The sequence below is a fragment of the Protomyctophum bolini genome (genome assembly GCF_963924005.1).
Source record: "Protomyctophum bolini genome assembly, chromosome: 7".
Lineage (NCBI taxonomy): Eukaryota > Metazoa > Chordata > Actinopteri > Myctophiformes > Myctophidae > Protomyctophum > Protomyctophum bolini.
The window spans coordinates 43,648,545-43,668,513 of record NC_137868.1 but is presented as its reverse complement, the minus strand read 5'-3'; the positions used below and the strand labels follow the sequence as shown (position 1 = coordinate 43,668,513).

The 19,969-nt window shown below is 43.5% G+C and overlaps 1 protein-coding gene across 2 annotated transcripts in view; it reads left to right on the top strand.

Moving 5' to 3' along the window:
• mrs2 (magnesium transporter MRS2) overlaps window positions 1–18,196 on the top strand; it is a 51,034-nt gene extending 32,838 nt beyond the window's left edge. For both annotated transcript variants that reach the window (XM_080768019.1, XM_080768018.1), the window contains 8 exons: window positions 7,437–7,601; window positions 7,920–8,050; window positions 11,389–11,505; window positions 12,364–12,433; window positions 13,587–13,669; window positions 14,557–14,674; window positions 15,056–15,169; window positions 15,384–18,196. In XM_080768019.1, the coding sequence (XP_080624145.1) occupies window positions 7,437–7,601; window positions 7,920–8,050; window positions 11,389–11,505; window positions 12,364–12,433; window positions 13,587–13,669; window positions 14,557–14,674; window positions 15,056–15,169; window positions 15,384–15,443 (858 nt within the window). In that variant the 3' untranslated portion in view covers window positions 15,444–18,196. The remainder of the gene's footprint in view (window positions 1–7,436; window positions 7,602–7,919; window positions 8,051–11,388; window positions 11,506–12,363; window positions 12,434–13,586; window positions 13,670–14,556; window positions 14,675–15,055; window positions 15,170–15,383) is intronic.
• The last annotated feature ends 1,773 nt before the right edge of the window (window positions 18,197–19,969 follow it).

Here is a 19,969-nt window from a genome sequence, read left to right as displayed (position 1 = left end):
TCGCAATGCATTTTTCAATGGGATTCACGTGGTGTCATGGTTTGACGACTTGAAGCAAAAGGAAACCTAGAAAATAGTTGCCGTATATAGGATGTCTATGGTGGCAATGCTGTACAGGCCATTTTATAAACTTTCTAAACTGCGGGGCATTCCTTGGCCTTGGTAACCCAGGCCTGCTCTCCAGAGGGTGTGATGGTGTAGGTGTAGCGGCAGTCGTTCTCGTCCCTTTCCAAACAGAGGAGCACTCTGACTCCAGGCGGTTCCAGATCATCTCTGCTGTCCACCTTTGTCAGGCTGAGGTAGCTGCACAGCAGCCCACAGCTGATTGAGGAGGACGGGAGAATCGGTTAAAAGAGCATGAAATTCCAATTTGATTTCCGTTTTCAACATATGGACAAGAGAGTGAAGAGAGACAATGAGAGTAGAGGGCATGCATGTAGATGACATGCAATGTAACTCATGCATAAGATGGGACAAGTACAAGTACGCCACCATTGTTCAACAAAGTATACCAGTAAGACGCGCAAACGCGGGAAGCGAACGCAGCTCATACATATTTGGGGTTTTTTAAGATGTATTTTTAAGTTATTATTTTTTTAAGTTAAGTTATTTTTAAGTTAAGTTTTTAATTTAGCCATAACCATATAAGGAGTCCCCAAAGCAGCTATACGTCCAAATATGGAGTGTGTTGCATCAATCACAAACAAATCACTCAGCTCCATATATGGGCACAAAGGGGGTGGACACGGACACACACACGGACAGACAGACATGATCTGCTAGGTCTCATAGTAAGTGCTCACTGCGTTCGCAAATACAGGGTTAAGAGAAACAAGGACTAAATCACCGCCTTTGGTAGGCAATGTGTTTAAGTCCATGGACTGCGGTTAAGGCATGTATTTATTTTATGATGTGCACCAGCAGTCACCTGCTTTTCTTGCTGCCTGTTCCGTATGCCCGACACTCCACACACTGTCTGTGCTGCTCACACAGTCCCGGACAGGTAGGACAGATCTCGCAGGTCGGTCCTTGGAACTTACTGCCGTGGCATTTACACTGACCACAATCGCAATGACCTCTGCCATTGCACACCTGCCCGTTGGAGGCCATACAGCCAGTCTGGTCCAGGTTGCACGAACAATCCGAACCGGTGTAGTTCTCATCGCACAAGCACCTCCCACACTCGCAGCGGCCGTGGCCCGCGCATAACCTAGGCAAAGATAATAATTAGGCAGTTACATTAAATGTGTTAATGTCTGTAAACGGAACGGTTCACATGAGGCATCCATCGAACAGGCAGTGTGTTGGTCCAGTGTTCATTTTGTCCACTACAACCATGATGAAATAATTTCGTAGACTGCCTTTTTTCACTAAATAAAAGCTAAGCTATGACGACTAAAACTAAGACTAAAATATATAGCCAATTTCGTCAACAAATAAAAGCTAGATTAAAATCTTAGGGAGGGACTAGTGGAACCGTTAGTCCGAAAAGAGAGTTGAGCCAGAAGGCAAAGCTCTTTGTCTACCGAGCAATCTTCGTTCCTACTCTCACCTGTGGTCATGAAGTGTGTGTCATGACCGAAAGAATAAGGTCGCGAATACAAGCGGCCGAAATGAGTTCTCTCTGACGGGTGACTGGCATCTCCCTTAGAGATAGTGTGAGAAGTTCAGTCACGCAGGAGATATTCGGAGTAGAGCCGCTGCTCCTTCGCCTGGAAAAGAACCAGCTTAGGTGGTGCGGGCATCTGGTTAGGATGCCTCTCGGGCGTCTCCCTACTAGGGAGGTCCTCGATGCACATCCCACTGGGAGGAGACCCCGGGGCAGACCAAGGCGCAGATGGAGGGATTACATCAACTCACTGGCCTTGGAATGTCTCTGGATCCCCCAGGAGGAAGTCAATAATGTTGCTCTGGAGCTCTCTGGTGGAGCTGTTGCCCCAGCGACCTGACTACGGATAAGCAGTTGGGGGATGGATAGATGTATAGTGGAACTCATTTTATGTTTGGTTGTGCTCGGGTGATCTTGTAGCTTGTAGATCGGCTTTTTTCAGAGATTTTTTCCAATTGTAAATCAGACATTACGATGCCATCAAGACCTGCCAAAATACATTTTAGTTGACAAAATCAACTGTAGATTTAGTCAACTAAAATCCTATGGTATTTTGTCGACTAGAACTAGACAAAAAAAATTCAGCTGACAAAAATATGACTAAAACTAAATCAAAATTCCCTGTCAAAATCAACACTGTAGTTGGTCAGTCAAAAAGCAGCTTATACCGGTAATTATTCAGGTAATAGGAGAAAGCAAAGGTGATAATACACCTTCCTTTGATGATAGTGACCCATGAGGTATTACGTCACACTTCGCTGCTCTATTACCAAAAGGGCAGGTGGTGACTCTGGTGAGCCCAAGATGAACAGACTGTAGACAGGAAGAAAACTGCTGAAGGAACAGTTACAGTCATACGACAAGTCGACAACCATGCGGTGCAATAAAAAAAAAACTGGAGCCCGGCAGTGCGCATGATACAAGCCTCATTCTTCTTCTGTTAATGTTGTTGTCAGTTTCTGCGATGTTGTCAGAGGTTGCCATGAACCCAGGCTTTTCGGCAATAACACCTTTGCATACCTGTTGTTGGCGCGGTCACAGTTAAAGTTGCTGCACTCGCAGTACTTTCCAGTGTACCGCTCCTGTGGGTTTTCTCGTCTGGTACATTCACAGTCTCCGTCCACACAGGCGCCCCTCCCTCGGCACACGGCGCTGCCTGGACCGGGTCGACATCCGTCGTCTGGGTCCGTCTCGCAGTGATGTCCGCGATACGGCCAGTCGCATTCGCAACCCCCGCACACCAGAGCCCCGTGTCCGTTACACGCGGGACTGTTCTCCGCGCGCGCGCTCGCGCACTCGCATGAACCTGCGATTTGCATCGGAAGAACAATAGCACAAGAAATGATTAAAGTAGCAACGCTAACAATAGTTTGAACTGAAGGCAACACAACTGAAAGTTAATATTAAAAAAAATTCCCATTCCCAATTTGGTTCCTCCCATGGTCGCTTAAAATAACCATTTCTCCTCAATGTTGGTTCCTTCGGGTGCATTATTTTAGTTCCCCCCCCAAAAAGACACATTGTTCAATGTTAGTTATAATGGCCCATAATTCCTCCAACCCCAATGAATTGGGAACCTAGTTGGCTAGTTCTATAACATGTGTATACATTACAGTCCTATACTGACATTGCAGTGCCAGCTGTATATCCAGAGTCAGCGAGGAGTCTCTGGTTGTCATGTGGACCGTGCTCGTGCTGGTCTGGTTCTTCTCACCGGAACACCGGGTCAGCTCCATGTTCACCTGCAGCAATTAGCATTTAGGGCTGTCACGGTTGCAAATTTAAGTAAGACGCGTGAACGCGGGAAGCGAACGCAGCTGTTGTGGCAGTCTGACACACACATACACACACAGAGCATTTTTTTCCCTTTTTTGTTAAGATTATTTATTTAAGTTTAATTTTTTTGTTCTCTTTTTGTTATTTTTTAAGGTTTTTTTAAGTCTTTTTTTTTTTTTTTTAGATTTTCTTTTGCGTGCTTGCATGTTTTTGTGTGTGATACAGCTGCGCCCTCTGGTGGTGGGCGGGCGGTGTTACAGCATGACAGACAGAGACAGAAATGTTCTGCTAGGTAAAGGCTCACTGGCGTTCGCAACAAGCAATTGCGATTAACAATTTAATTGTGTTTTTTGTACATTGAAACTTTACAATTTGGGTTTCTGTTTGGCATTTTTGGCAGATATGACAAATAACATAAATGTACAAAATATATATTCTTTTAGTGATGCACCGAATATCCAGCCACAGAACATATTCGGCAGAAAATGCATTTTCGCCTTTTCGGTTTCGGCCCAAATAGGCAGAAAATATATCACCGAATAGTGTATGCAATTAATGTATTCAAAAGAGCTGAATAAATGTTTTATGGACCCATAATAGTGATTATTATTTAAGTTAAGTTTTGCCATAACCATTTTTTTGCCATAAATCAGGTACCTTTATGGTACGGATATTCGCCAACTGTTTCCTATATTCGGTATTCGGCCTATTATATGAAGATAGGTTGAAAAGTGGTGAAGTGGTCCTTTAAGCATTTACTACGCTGATCTCCTTGATTGATTGTATGATACATTATACATTTGATAAATCATAACGGTATAGCAGCCCACCCCACAACACCACTGCCCTGGCCTGGCCTGTTCTAAGTTCTGTCCCGTACAACCAGGGGGTTTTGGGTGGAGAGGTTGGTGTACGTGATGTTGACCCCCCCCGGAATGGGGCTGAAGTCCATGGTCAGTTGTGAGGATGTCGGCTGATCTTCAGGCATGAAGACGTTTAGATTGAAGGACTGCGGCGCTCCAGGCATCAGAGTGATGTTTACCTCCTGGGGCTGCAAGAAGTGCAGGTCGTGCAGTGGATGCCTGATGAGATCATGTTGAGTTGAGGGTTGAACAACTTAAAATACCTTCCAAAGTTGAAATCTAACAAACAGTTCCGATCATGTTAATTATGTCTTTTCAGCGCATGTGCTTATTTTGAAGGCGAAATATCCCTGGGCCGCGAACCGGGAAGTAACCAACGGCTAATGTAACGGAACGGTCCGCACAATCTTATTTTAATGCACCCAAAACATAGATTTTGTAACCGCGATCAGCAACACTTTAGTTGTGGGCTGTGAATAAAGCTTGTTCTGATTAAAAAAGGGCCAATATATTTCCACACTCACTCCAGAGGGGCCACAGTGCATGTTACTGTCATAGCAAAAATAGCCGATCTACAAGCTCAAAACGCGTCGCAGAAAACCCGAATAATCTTTTGCTATTTTTGAATTGGAATCCTGAAAAGTAACCTTTTTATTGAATTTAAAATGCATTTAGTTATAGTTACGTTAACTTTCTGAACTGTTGACATAACTACATTGAACACAAAAAGACAATAACATTTTAATACTAGTAATTAAGTACTATAGTCATTTAATACTAGTCATTAAGTAATTAAAGCAGGTTTGGAATTGTAACAGCTGAAATCAATACTATATCAGTATTCTGATATTAACATGCGGGCCTAGAGACTTATACTAGTAGTATATTAATACTTGAAGTCAGTCTGCTTTACCTCAGGTGATTTTTGACCACGCTGAAACTGCTCTCAGGGTGGTAGATGTGTGCTTCAGCACAGCCAGTCCTTAGCAGCCTGTCTGGTGTATGGCAGCGGATCATGTTTTTAGGGCCAGGGCCGGTGCACCAAGCACACGGTGGTCCTTGCTGGATGCACTCTGTGCAGGACGAGATGTCGCTGCCGTGGCATGTGTCCTTTTTTTTACCCCAGGCGGAGTGGAACGAACCCAGCAGTAGACAGAGCGACAGCAGCTTCATAGTAGTCATCCTGCAAATTACACATTTATGTTTGTCCCATTTTAGACCTGAGGACGATTCCACAAAATGTCTTCTAAATCCTGACAGTTTTCTGGAAAAAACCTCATGTTTCTATGTTTAGTTTAGTTTAGTTTATTTAGGATCCCCGTTAGCTGTTACACCTGGCAACAGCTATTCTTCCTGGGGTCCTCACAGAATAATATACATACAAAAAATGAAATAAAAACAACATTACAGATATCACAAAATAAATACATTAAAGCATAACAACTACGGTTAGTGCATTCACTCTAGATTACATTAGCTGGTATATTGACATAAACAGAATTACAATTTCGCCATATACTGTATACTGTATATATTTTTTCTTCTTAAAATGCCTTTTACCCTTAATTTCTGTGATGCATACTGGTAGAGAGTTCCAGAAAGTCATTGACCTGTACATAACTGTATTCTTCATTGCGTCAGTTCTTGGCTTAGGCACTGTATAAATCGACCCATTGCAACATGTCTGGTATTATGTATGTGTCTATCACTGGTATAATGAATAAGTGATGCTCAAACAATTCCATGTCAAGGACCCCCACCGATTATATGTAATTTGCTGCCGATAATGTTTTTGCATCTCGCTTGACAGAAAAACAAATGAATGCTATACAGTATAATGAAACACAACTAGAACCATGTCTGTTCTGTACATACCAGAGGAGGTCTGTGGTCTTGTGATTCTGTTGCTAAAGCCCCGTCTAAACTCTGAACAGAACATGTACAGCCGTCAGCCGTGTGTCTGCAGACTCTGCACCTGTTGAAATATTTACTGGTCAAAGTTAGCTATGTGGTCCACTTTAAACCAAAGGTTACTGCATGAATACTAGGGCTGCGAATCTTTAGGTGTCCCACGATTCGATTCGATTCCGATTCTTGGGGTGACGATTCGATTCAAAAACGATCTTTTCGATTTTTCCGATTCTCGATTCAAAAAATATTTTTTTCGATTCTAAAGCAGTTTATTTTATTTTATTAAAAACAATTAAATAGAATTTTAGCATGATCTACTCCAGTCTTCTGGCATGAAAGCAGAGTAGCCTACATTTAGTAAAAAGCTTGTATAATTGTAAAGGTTTTATCAACTGAATGATTTAAACACACAAAGGTTAAATCCAAGAGTAAGAACATGTCTCATGTATTTAGCTTGCACAAATTTGAACCAGTACAAAAGTTACAAAATCTCTTCTCACTCAATACCAGAACAATACATTAGTATTAAAACAGGTGTAAAATAAATACAATTGGCAGGCTTAGCTTAGCTGGTAGTAAATGCACTATGCAGAAACCCAGGCCATAATGCATTGCATGCACAGGTACATTTGTGAAAAAAGAAAATTGGAAAATGAGAATCGATTCTGAATCGGACAGCATTAGAATCGCGATTCTAACTCGAATCGATTTTTTTTACAGGCCTAATGAATACACAGTTAAGTCATCTTTATTTAAATAGCACATTTTTGGGGGGGGAGTTGATTCAAAGTGCTTTCCTATAGGTTTGCATTTTCCACTCTGTTCATAGACACATGGATACAGTTGCATGATATTCCTATTTGCACAATGAGCTGGTTCTCAGCGTGGAGTCTGGGGACCCCTAGTGGTCCTCGGGGAGGTTACAGGGGATTCCCATGCTAAGTGATTGATAGTTAGGGTCCGGGACCAAATTGATCCTTACGGTGCTCCTCTGTAACCCAGAGAGTGTACAAAAAAGAACCAAATGGACGGACCCTCCCCGGGAGTCCATTTGGTTTGATTTGTACACTGTCAGACTAGTTCACGTATTAGTGTAGATTGGGATATCCCAGAGAAACAGAGATTGAATCAATTGGGAGGGCCCTATAATGTTAAAATGGGGGTCCTTGAAACATAAAAAAGGTTGGATATCACTGCTTTTAATTTCACCTCCTTTCTTGTTCGTTTCTCTCCACCTCTCCTCCCACCCCGTCCGTCTCCCATATCTCTGTCCTCAGTCTCTGAAGGCGGTGGTGACCCCTCACAGTCTGCTGGTGTTTGATTTCCGCGGGGTGGCGGTTCTGGAGCGCTGGTTGGTCCGGGAACTGGCCCCACAGCTGGCCTCGCAGACGCACTCCCTGCCCTTTGAGTTCAAAGCCCTGGAAGCCATCCTGCAGCATAGGGTAAGCATGCGTGTGCATGTGTGCGCGCGCGTGTGTGTGTGTGTGTGTGTGTGACTGTGTGTGTCTGTGTGCGTGTGTGTGTGTGTGTGTGTGTGTGTGTGTGTATGTGTGTGTGCGGTTGTGTGGGTGTGCGAGAGGAAGCTAGGGTGAAGTAAATCTGTGGTCTGAGGTGGGCAAACATGATTCTTCAATTGAGAACTGTGTGTGTGTGTGTGTGTGTGTGTGTGTGTGTGTGTGTGTGTGTGTGTGTGTGTGTGTGTGTGTGTGTGTGTGTGTGTGTGTGTGTGTGCGTGTGCGTGTGTGCGTGTGCGTGTTTAGGTGAACACTCTTCAAGGACGTCTTAACGAGGTCCACCCAGTCATAATGGACACTCTAGAGTCACTGGTGGATCCTCAGCTTCTGTCTGCTGATAGAAGTAAACTGCATGTACTGCTGCAGAACAGTAAGAGGTAACACACACACACAGACACACACACACTGTGGCCATTCATTCATGATGTAATTAAGGAGGCGTCCGTTTACGTCCATTTACCTCACTATACAGCTGAGGGTGGGGTGGTCGTAACGAAGGTTCTCACTAAATCTCCAAATATCCCACGGTATAAAATATATATATCTTACTATAACTATAGAATTACAATCTCCATATTCGGACCGGGCCGGCCTAGAGCTGAAAGAGACGACAGACACTAGTGTTTGTTGACGTCACATCAGGTCAATATGGAACTCCATATATGGACACAGATGACTGGCATTGTCGTCATGACATAGAATCCTGCAAGCCCCTATATAAACATTATCGTTATTTTACATTGAGCGCAGTTGCCGTCAAGTATCTAACTAAGCTCCTTGTGAGAGACAACCCAGATATTGTTGTGTCAGAGATTTAAACATCCTGGTAATGTTCTCACCGGACACAACTGTGGTGGGTCCTAAGTCAGACACTACCAGTCCTAATTGAGAAGTATTTTATAGGGTGCAGCTGTCGAAGACTTTCGATGGTGAGTCCATGCACATGACGGCCAACGAGGACAGACGCAAAGAGTGAGATGCTGAAACGAGAGCAAAGGGAGAGAAAAGGAAGAAAGTTGTTGTTTTGTTGTTGCTGTGAGAGTGAGGCCTAGCCAACACCAACTCGGAATTCCTGGATCGCTGCCCTCCACAAATTCCTATCCAACATCGGTTTCTTGAGCTCTGCAGTGTCGTCAGCCGAGCTGCCGCGCCGCAGCACGTCTACATTAGGTGGTATACGCTTCTTTCCCCTCCTGGCTTTGCCCTGTGGTTGGCTCCCATAGAGTCAATTGACTTGCCTCAAGTTCTGGGTGCCTGACGCAGTGCCCTGCCAGCCTCATCCTTCTCGGAAGAAAGAGAGGATCCATAATTTAGAGGATTTATCTGTCATACTCGACACAGTGAGATGCTTGCGTGGCAAGGTCCACAACGCTCTGCTAACGGCGACAACGCAAAGACATCAGCAATTGTGTGTCTGTCTGGGCTTTGTATAATAATATTATGCATACTACTGGATATAATATGTTGTCTTAATGGTACCATATTTTCATTATCCCAGTTTTATCTAGTATTAACTTATGCCGGGTTTTTATGGGCCATGTATCAGGAAAGTACACTAGACCATGAATATGTATCTGTGGCGGTGGGGTTCAAAGTGTACTCGTTTGGCGGGTGTGACGCGAACGACAGCAATCGGATCGGCGTGTCCGTCTTCGACACGACGTCTCTGCGCTGGCTGGAGATATCCCCGATGACGCCTGGAAGAGGAGAAGAAGTACCACTTGAAGTTCCCGCCGGGCGCTGCGGCCACACCGCCGTGCTGATGGAAGACGTAACCTACCTCTGGGGCGGTGGCGGTTTTAAATTTCGGTCTTACTGCAACGTCCTTTATGCGTTCGACGTCGTCGTCCACCGATGGTTCACGCCCAAGGTCTCAGGCGCCGTCCCAGAGGGGAGGTACAACCACTCGGCCTGTGTCCTGGGGAAGGCCATGTACATCTTTGGAGGATTAAAGTGGAGGAACTGGATGGTGACTGAATGTTGCAATGACGTCTACAAGTTGGACACCACCACAATGGTCTGGTCTTTCATTAACACCAGAGGCACCCCACCGCCTGCTTCGGAATATCACTCTGCCACCATCATTGGGACAAATATGTTTGTGTCTGGGGGCAACTGCAACGCCATCACAGTGTTTGATACGGTGACCAACCTCTGGCTGAGCATCCCCCCTGTACAGCTTCCACAAGAAAGCTACAAGCATTTAGCGTTTGCCTACAAGGGAAAGCTGTACATAGCTCGCGATTTCGCGAGCCCATCTCGCGATGTGTGGAAATTCAATCCAGAGACCTTTGCCTGGAAGGAGATGAAGGAGATGAATAAGGAGTGGGAATTATATCCGTCGATGCGCCACTGCATGGTGGGGGATCGCATCATCGTCATTGGAGGATACGGATGCTCCAATGACCTGCACTTCTTACACTTAAGTCCTACTCTGAAGACGTTATGCAAAGTAGCAGTCGACTGGTTTGGTCTGGAGCAGTCACAACTCCCACATAACATCAGGTGGGAAATGGCAGCCATCAAAGGAACTGAAGTGACTGCGATCCCACGAAATTATAGACTAAAACGTCTAATACGGTTCTGTGTCCCATGTGGAACGGAGGAGTCCTATAAAGTCTTCATTGGTCTAATTCCTGGTATCCTTTTGAGCCGTTCCACCACCTTTTTCCTTCTCAATACACGCTGAATCACACATGTTCACTTGAAAGTTACGTTTGAGAAACTTAAATATAATTATGAATTTACGGTATGACAACAGCGAACGTGAAACATGAACGACTGGCTACTACTGCTTCTCTCTTGTCGTCTCGTCTGCTCGTTACTGTTATGCAGTGCAGTTCAGTTGTATGTGTAGCTCCGCCCCGGCGATTTGTAAGCCCACCACAGCTGCTTTTGGAAACACAGTGTGGGCTTGTAGGTCAGCTTAAAAAGACCGACACCAGCAAAAAGCAGGCTCTCCACATCAACTCACACCGCGTTTGGCGTCGTTCCAACTACCCGTGTGAACGCACCAGCAAGAACGCACTGAAAGCCTGGTGACGCGAGGTTAGGAACGCACAGAGGCAAGCGGTGTTTTTTTTATACAGTATGTGTACCAGGCGAGAAGGTGATCGATCTCCTCACGTAAACAAAGCCAAACATTAGCATTTCTATGGCCGAGGGTCGTTAGACTGGTGGGGATGGGCAACTATACGTACAACAATGATCCGGCCACAAAGTCACAAATGACATCCAAACTTTGGATGGCTGACGACCACCATGGACAGCTCTCCCAGATTCCCACTTATGGAGGTTTGAAAATTCCTGCTTTGAACCGAGGTAAATGGACGGGAGTTGTAATGTCCCCATAGCTGGTGGTGACGGAGGCGTTGCATAGCAACCGGGTCAATGTTAACAGCTCTGCTCTGGGGCTCAAGTTCTCAACCACTACTATACACAGAGTATACGAGGTACCTGGCTGATAACGTCCCATAGCTGGGGGGGGGGGGTACGAATATATTTCTCGCAGTGATATAATTAAATATAATAACAACAAAAAGTGTGCAATAAGCCTCTGTCTGTACTTTTCACTATGCACTTTCATTGATTAATATTTCATGCCCTTTTCTTTTGTGTCGACAATAAGCCTCCCTGACTTACCTACGACTTACCTACGTTTTATCTGTCTGTTTGCCTCTCTCTCTCTCTCTCTCTCTCTCTCTCTCCCCATCAGTTTATCAGAGTTGGAAACGGACATTAAGGTGTTCAAGGATTCTTTGTTGAAGATTATGGACGAAGAGGAGATAATCGAAGAGCTCTGCCTCACCAAGTGGACCGATCCCAGAGTGTTGTATGTAACACGCGCGCGCGCACACACACACACACACACACACACACACACACACACACACACACACACACACACACACACACACACACACACACACACACACACACACGCACACGCACGCATGCATGCACAAGAGTTATAATATTAACCATTTAGACCTGAGAACGATTCTACAAATGTCTTCTAGTTTTCTGAAAAACCCATGTTTCTATGTGTCAGTGGTTCTTAAACATTTTCATGTCAAGGACCCCCAAAATTATCTGTATTTGGCCGCCGACCCCCGTCTGAAAATATGTTGTTAGAGTGACCCCCCCCCCCCCCAGAAGCAAAGATTTGAGTTAAAAACATTGGCTCTGAAAGAATTTATATCCAAAGATTTGTGCTGCATTTTCACGATTCTTCAAAAACAGCAGACCTATACAAGCTCGTAGCGCGGCACTCCTATGAGCTTGTAGATCTGCTATGTTCAATATCTAAAGCATAACATAATGCTTAAAACACCAAAAAGGGGTAATTCCCACCCACGATGGCTTAAAGGCCTTTTAATGCAGTGTATTGCAAACTAATGTTACGGTGGTGGTCCTTGAAACGGAAAGGTTTCAGAATCACTGATGACTGATCTGCCGGATTTGACTACAGTCTACTATAACTAAGTAGTACAAAACCTAGTTTCATTACATCCTGACTGGTACATTATAAATGATAGGATGTTCTTAGGTCTTCTTATTTAGAGCAAACCACCGACGTTCAAAGAAATATAAGATTGTACAGTATGCATAAAACGGTAAAACTGTGTGTGTGTGTGTGTGTGTGTGTGTGTGTGTGTGTGCGTGTGCGTGTGTGTGCGTGTGTGTCTAGTGAAGAGAGCAGTCTAGGCATTGACCACGCTGAGGAGATGGATCTGCTTCTAGAGAACTACTACATGCAGGTAGGTTTCGGTCTGACCAAATACGGCACTCCCCGCCACACACACACGCACACACATGCACGTATTAACTGTATACACTGTATGATGCTTTCGGGGGTGCCAGTACATTACAGTGACTGTACACTACCCCCCCCCCCCCCCCCCCCCCCCCGGGGACCCCCACACGGAGTTGCACCACTTACTTCACATGGATGTGATTTTATTTTTTATTTTTCAACAGTGTATTTCTGTCATATTTATTGACAAGCAAGAGGAAAACACCAGTCCCGGATATTGCCCCCAAATATAATAACAAATTCACTAGACAAAAATGGGTACTAGGTAGGAGTATGGTCGTCAAGGATGCTGAGTGCAAAATTACAATTACAATTTACAATGTAGGCATTTAGCTGACGCTCTTAATCCAGAGCGATTTACAATAAGCAAAAACAAAAAGCACGGCAATACATCACACACATAAAAAGCATTTATCATGAAACATGCGTAAGCTAAGAGCGTAACAGTGGAATATCTATATAATGAAACTACACATATAAACTATACTATACTATACTCAAGGTATGAGCCTAGTGTAGAGATATGTAGAAGTTTTAATGTCAAGGACCCCCATAACACTTGAGAGGGTGGAACCTCAAGGGTCCCTGCATGGACCCCACTTTGAGAAGCACTGTGTCACATTGTAAGATGAAGTCGTCATGTTGAGGCCGAGCTGTATGTGTAATGTGAGCCCGTCGGAAACAAGAACTTAATTGACACACGCAGTGTAAGTTTAGACCAGGTCAGTGGCCTTGTGGTTAAAAGAGTGTGACCGCCCTGAGACAAAAAATACAGTGACACACTATAGTTTAAAAAAAAACACCCAATCAAATACAAAAAAATGATACATTCATAATATTTACATAATATTTACAGCAAAATTCCAATACCCATTACATAATCTCCAATACAAAAGTAAACATAATCACTCTGGTAACCAGTCAGAAGCTATACATGTGAACACAGTTGATTTAATTTCAACCAAACTTACAAACAGTACAAGTCAAGCTGCCTCACTCTACAGAAACAGTTTCGGAACCACTGTGCTAGTGTAACTAGCTTACAACGTGTGCTGCTGACTGACTGACTGTGTCATGTGAACTGTGATCCAACTCAGGCTCAGGAGCTGGCTGACGAAGCCAGGGAGCTCAGAGGGCTGATCGACGACTCTGAGAGTGTCATCTTCATCAACCTGGACAGGTATATACGTATATATTGTATCGTGGCCTCTGTATCATGATACAGTACATATCTATCGTGAGATTGTAAGCAATATCCGCCACTACTATGCAGGGGCCGCCAATCTTTACAGACGGTTTTTTTTACAGCCGGAATTGCGGCTCAGATTGAGGTGGATTGAACAACGCAACAATGTTAGGAGCTCAATACTAAATTGTCTCTGCCACGCGGTTAAAATATGAATGCTTCTGAAGACTCTTAAATAGACGATGATCACATTCTCGTTACTGATTTTTGGGGACCGGAAAACGGAAGAGGTTTTTCCAAGTGAAAAGGAACCATAGCTATAAAAAATTTATCCTACACTTTTGTGTTAAAATCTTGTAGGACAAAGGAGGGAACAAATTAGCCTCACACAATTTTTCGTTTAACTTCATTATTCAGACACGCACGTCACACGCACACACAACAATAACTGTGTCCGTCACTAGAACTGCTGGTGTAGGAGCCAAAGAGTGCTTTAAGTTATGGTTATTTTCACTTGGTTGGTGATGGGTGTGGTGTGGGCACCCCATTGGCGCTTCATTATTGGTGGGAGCGTCTCTGTGGGTGGCCACCAGGAGGTTACAAATGCAGGTATCCACCCGCTCGCTCTGGTTTGGTTTGCTCACTGTTTAAATTTGGATTCTTTGCACATATTTATTGGAAATTGTATTGTAATATTTGGTGCGCTGAATAACTAGTAAACATTTTAAACTCATTTGGACATTTTTATCATTGTCTGATGGCGCGTCATTACAGTTTGTTTTTAGCTCCCAGGTTTAGCCTGCCGGTTTGAGTAATTTCTCGGGAATTATTCCCAGCCACTACAACTAGTGATCGTATGTGTCTCTGTCCCTCTCTTGTAGCCATCGGAATGTGATGATGCGTCTCAATCTCCAGCTCACCATGGGAACCTTCTCCCTTTCCTTGTTCGGTCTGATCGGGGTGGCCTTCGGAATGAACCTGGAGTCGTCGTTTGAGGAGGTGAGGTCACTTCCTGTGAAGGTCCAATCAGGGTTTGCATTTAGAAGGCTGAGGGCCCTTTCATTATTTGATGGATTGGATTCCAGCCAATACATTTCATTGATTCAGCATGGTACACATAAATGTATGTTTGTCACCGGGCTCAAAGCCTTTGACATCTGTGACAGTCACGTGATACCAAGCACTGATACCCACCAGGGGTTGTGATAACATGAGTCCATACTACCCATATAATCATGTGACGTACTACCTACTAGTGCTGCCCTGGGGGACACCGGTCAACATAATATAATGGGTGGTTAATTGAATGAACGTTTCACGGACGTTTGTGTGGGTGTGTGTGTGTGTGTGTGTGTGTTTGTGCGTGCGTGCCTTTACTAGGACCCGCGTATCTTCTGGTTGGTGACTGGCTTCATGTTCATGGGCAGTGGGCTCATTTGGAGACGACTACTGTCCTTCCTTGGACGAAATCTGGAACCCTCTAGACCACCTCAGGTAACACACGCACACACACACACACACACAGTCACACACACACACACACACGCACACACACACACACACACACACACACACACACACACACACACACACACGCACACAGATCTGATATGGCAGCTGTCTTATCAGTGCAAGCTTTATCACCCTTTATGTTCTTGTATCACAAGTTTGCGTTTATTTTTTGTTCTCTTCTTTGTGATGACCACAGATCCCTCCTGTCTGGAAGAGGAATTTAAAGCCACCAGAAGTCAAGACGGGGGTCAGATGATGACCGAACAGAACTCTACTCAAACTGTACTCCATGTATCACCCCTGGACCTCCAGACTGGCCTATACGCAGCCGTGGAACACTTGGTTTTTTGTTTTGTTTTTACTTCAACTCCACTTCTCCTGTTTGTTCAAATGGATAAGTCTGGTTGCAGCGCTTTGGTTGAACTGCTGTCACTTCATCGGACGCTCGGATCTGGGGACACAACGGAACAGTGTGACGTCCCCCCTAATAAGGGACGACACGAAGATGGTCAGAGTTGTTCTTCTGTGTCACAACGACACTGATCACTTTTTTTAAAGTTCGGTACGTCACATTATTTTTTATCTCTCTTTGAGCCAGACGGCAAATGGACGGGACGCGGAGACGGGAAGAGGACAACAGACTCAGGTGCGATGCAGTCCTCAAAACGACGTGTTATATACCACTACACACTGTGAGGTACAGACAGACAGAAGTACAGTAGTGGTGTGTGAAGCACGCTGACATTTGAGCAGCTCATAATACTGTCGTCGTACAACGGGTAGCAGAAATAGCCGATCCACAAGCTCATACCCGTGTTGCAATGTGACGCGGTTTGAGCTTGGAGACCGGCTATTTTCTGTTTTTTAAGCATTTCGTCACCTGCAATGACATGCCCGAAATAGGGGCACCAGGGTTAATGTCATGGTTAATATGCTTAAATACACCATTAAAGCAAGGGTGTCGTCATAACCATGTAACATAATATACCTCAAACATCAGACATTACAGAACCACAGTAGTATTTTCTATTATTTAGAGATGAATGCCTCTTTAACACAGATCAGGGCTCAGCGTCTAGCATTGCTACCAGTGTTTATGTTCTCTGAGTGGCCAAGATACAGAAGGAAAAAAAACAGTTTGTTTATAGTACCGTGGTGTATAAACGCAGCGGTAATAATATATATTATTTTATAATATAGCATTTTTTTAAATTCATGCAATCTTGATATACTATATTGCACAGCTCTAGTGTGCAGGGAAGCACTGATAATATTCAGACAGTCTTACCTACAAATATGTTTGTTTAATGTGGATAAAATACTAAAAAATAGTTGCTCTCAGGGCTTAAAGCCAAAAGAAAATCCCAAAACTGAAAATGTTTTTTTTGCAAATCACACTGATCTTATCAAATGACCCCTATGACATTTCCAGGACTGAAATCCGTCCCCAGGACTGAGAACTTTAAGCCCTGTGCTCTCTTCCAAAGCCAAAAAAGTAAAAAAAACTCTTCAAAAACAAAATGTGTGATGGTTCACCCATTTCAATAATTGCTTGGGGCTTCCCCAAGTTCCCAGTACATGCACAGGCCTGTACCGCTGGCTACTGGGGGGGGGGGGGGCACATTCACTGGAGCAATTCTGGCTATAGTGCCTTGCTCAAGGGCACGCGCACCTGCTTTAATCCACCCACCGAGTCCCAGACCACCTCAGCCAGTCTGGACCCTGGGGACTTGAACTTGTGGTCTTCTTTCTTGTTGTCACAAGCCTGCTTCTCTGTCCTTATACCGACAGAGAGGGATACTGCCATCCTGAAATGTGCAATCTTCTCGTGCGTGTCTGTGGGTTCTTTTGGTTTGCTTCGCATTTAGTTTGAAAAACAACAGCACTCAGGAGTAAAAAAAGAAAAAAGAAGAGGAACCACCTCGATTTATTTAATTTGCGGATCGTCTGTTCTTTTTCAAATGTCTTGAAGCCGTTTGATCCGTGAGCACACTTTTTATTTTACTAAAGTTACCTTTTTACCTCCTGTGAGTACCTGGTGGTTCTTTAGTTTTTCTGACGTTTAGTTTGAGATTGTCGACTTACTGCATCTTCTAATTATCAGCGTCGTCCGTGCTTTTTAACCGTGCATAGGTGAGAACATTGTCTTGTCATTCATCATGACTGTGAGATGAGTTAATGCGTGTTGTGTGAATTACAGTACCAAAGTGATCTGATGAAGTCCCAACAAATCTGTTGCCTTTTTCCCCCACGCTCATGTTATCCATGTCAGATATGTCATTTTTCATTATGCAGGCTATAGGGCGCCGAAGTCCTGACGTCACTCGTCAGGAAATCCCCTGGTTCTGCCCTGGTTCACGGAAGTAATCTCTCTATGGACAGTATGGAGAACAACATGGGGTCATTTTGTTTCATATAAGCATTGTGGTCCAAAAATAAACATGCTGTCTCGGCGTTATTGTCTCTGTATCGTTTGCAACATCATATAATTATGATAGTCTGTTTCTAGCGAAAATGCAACTAACTCAGCAGCAGTAACAATAGCGTTTTCTCGTCAGTTGATTCTTCATATCCATAATGAGTGAAGCGGCCGGGATGACATTTCAAACACAGTACTAAGGCGATCTACAATGCAAATAAAAAGTACACGAACCTGTGGATTTGCGCCCTATACCGCCCTCTCAGACTTTGGTGCTCTATAGTATATTGACAGCTGTACAGATGTATTTGCATTCTGTGTACTGTATTATGGAGAGTCCTCTGATTCCCAACCTGTGTGCAGGGAGGATTTTGCGTGTTGGCCCCAAATAATTGGCAAAACACATGTTATTTATAATATAGCATTAATGTAAAAGAAATAAATATACAGGATGTATTTTCCAATTCCTGGTGTAAGTTAACCATCGCCGTTCCCTAAAAATGTGGCCTGTTGAAATGTGTACGCCACTCGATGAGTTTGACCGTTTGTCCATTGTTTAAATCCATTATAATATTAAAATGATTAATTATTTTATGTTTGAAGTCTTTCATTGTATCCTGTGCTTCCAAAGCAGACGGACTGATTTGGTTCTAAATAGTGATGCTCAATGATCAAATGCATGACTTGACTAATGTGTTTTGAATGTTATATGTGCTATACCTTGGAATACAATAGGACCCTTGTTGGTACCATATAGACTGTAAAAGGTTGGTACACAAGGTGGCAGACTGGCACATTACATTTCACACACCTAAAATGACAAAGTATATTTATGAATGACAGTTGAGCGGTTCTCAAGCATTGTCATGTCAAGAACCTCCAGCTGTATTTAACGATAAAATGAAACTTGTAGATGTGAGATTTGATTCTATATTCAATCATTTTGCTGGGGACAGTGCTGTAACTCCCTGAATGACCACTTGGGGTCCCCGAACCCCACTTTGAGAGTATACCACATAGTAGAGTTGTGAAAATGGACAGTACTGTACTAGTTGGTGGTCCATGAGAATCGGAACAATATAAATCTACTCTTGTGTAATTATGTTTCTCTCCACTAGGTGGAGGCAACACACAATTTCACATGTAGAATCTGAAACACTGTGGTCTGTCCAATGTTACATAACAGGACTACCTATTCTGCAACCGAACATTAAAATGCCTCACCTGATTGCATTAAATTGACAACCCGCCTGAAAAATGTAATACATTTTTATTTATAATAGTTACGAGCTGGAGTCTGGGAGAGATGAGAGACCCCATATCTGTTTTAACTAATACATACCTTTAATATTCCGTTTTTACTTTAGTAGCCTACTGTACAATTTGGAGGTATTTGCACTTTACTTGAGTGTATTTCCAATTTCCATTACTTTTACTACTACTACTACTACCATTACTTACTAGTAGCAAATATTGTACCAGTACTCTTCTTACTCCACAGTCTCCACTACAATTATTTTAAGACTTTAGTTACCTTGTAGATTTTGATTATTATGATCTTCAAAATAGTTAATATGCCTATAAAGTAACCAATAAAATAATTAATCTATTTTACATTTACATTTCATTTTACATTTTCATTTATTTACACTATTATCATGCTTTTACTTTTAAAATGGGACATTCTGCATAACGAGTACTTTCTACTTGTGGTACTTTAAGTACATTTTGATACAGTAGTTCTACATTGCAGTATTGCTACTTTTACTTAAGTAACAAATGTGAGTAGCTTAGGCTACTTAATTTTTCCACCACTGTGTATGAAATGATATGCTCATGGCATTACATCAGTGGTTCCAAAAGTGGAGTCCGGGGACCCCCAGGGGTCCTTGAGGGAGTTCCAGGGGGTCCCCATCTAAATGATAGTTTGGAACCAAATGGACCCTTATGGGCCTGTAAAGTGTACAAATGGAACGGACCCTAACGGGTCAAATTTTGGTTCCAAGTTAAATTAACATTGATTTTACAATATAAATTGGGGGTCCCAGAGATAGAAATGCCATTAAATTGGGGGTCCGTAGACTAATGCATCTTGCGTCTTGAAATTAAACGGGTTGAGAATCTTCTCTTATGGGGGACCTGGCATAGGCCTAAATATTTTTTGGGGGTCCTTGACATGAAAAAAATTGGGAACCACTTCAACCACATGCATTACGTTACATGCTCTTTCTGTATTAGAAAACTACAACATGCCCAAGTATGGCCTTTCCTCCTCCATCTCTGCCTGCCTCCTCTACTCTGCCTCCTCCTTCAATGAACGCAACCGACGCGATGACGTCGTCGCTTGACGTCACTGCTCCCTA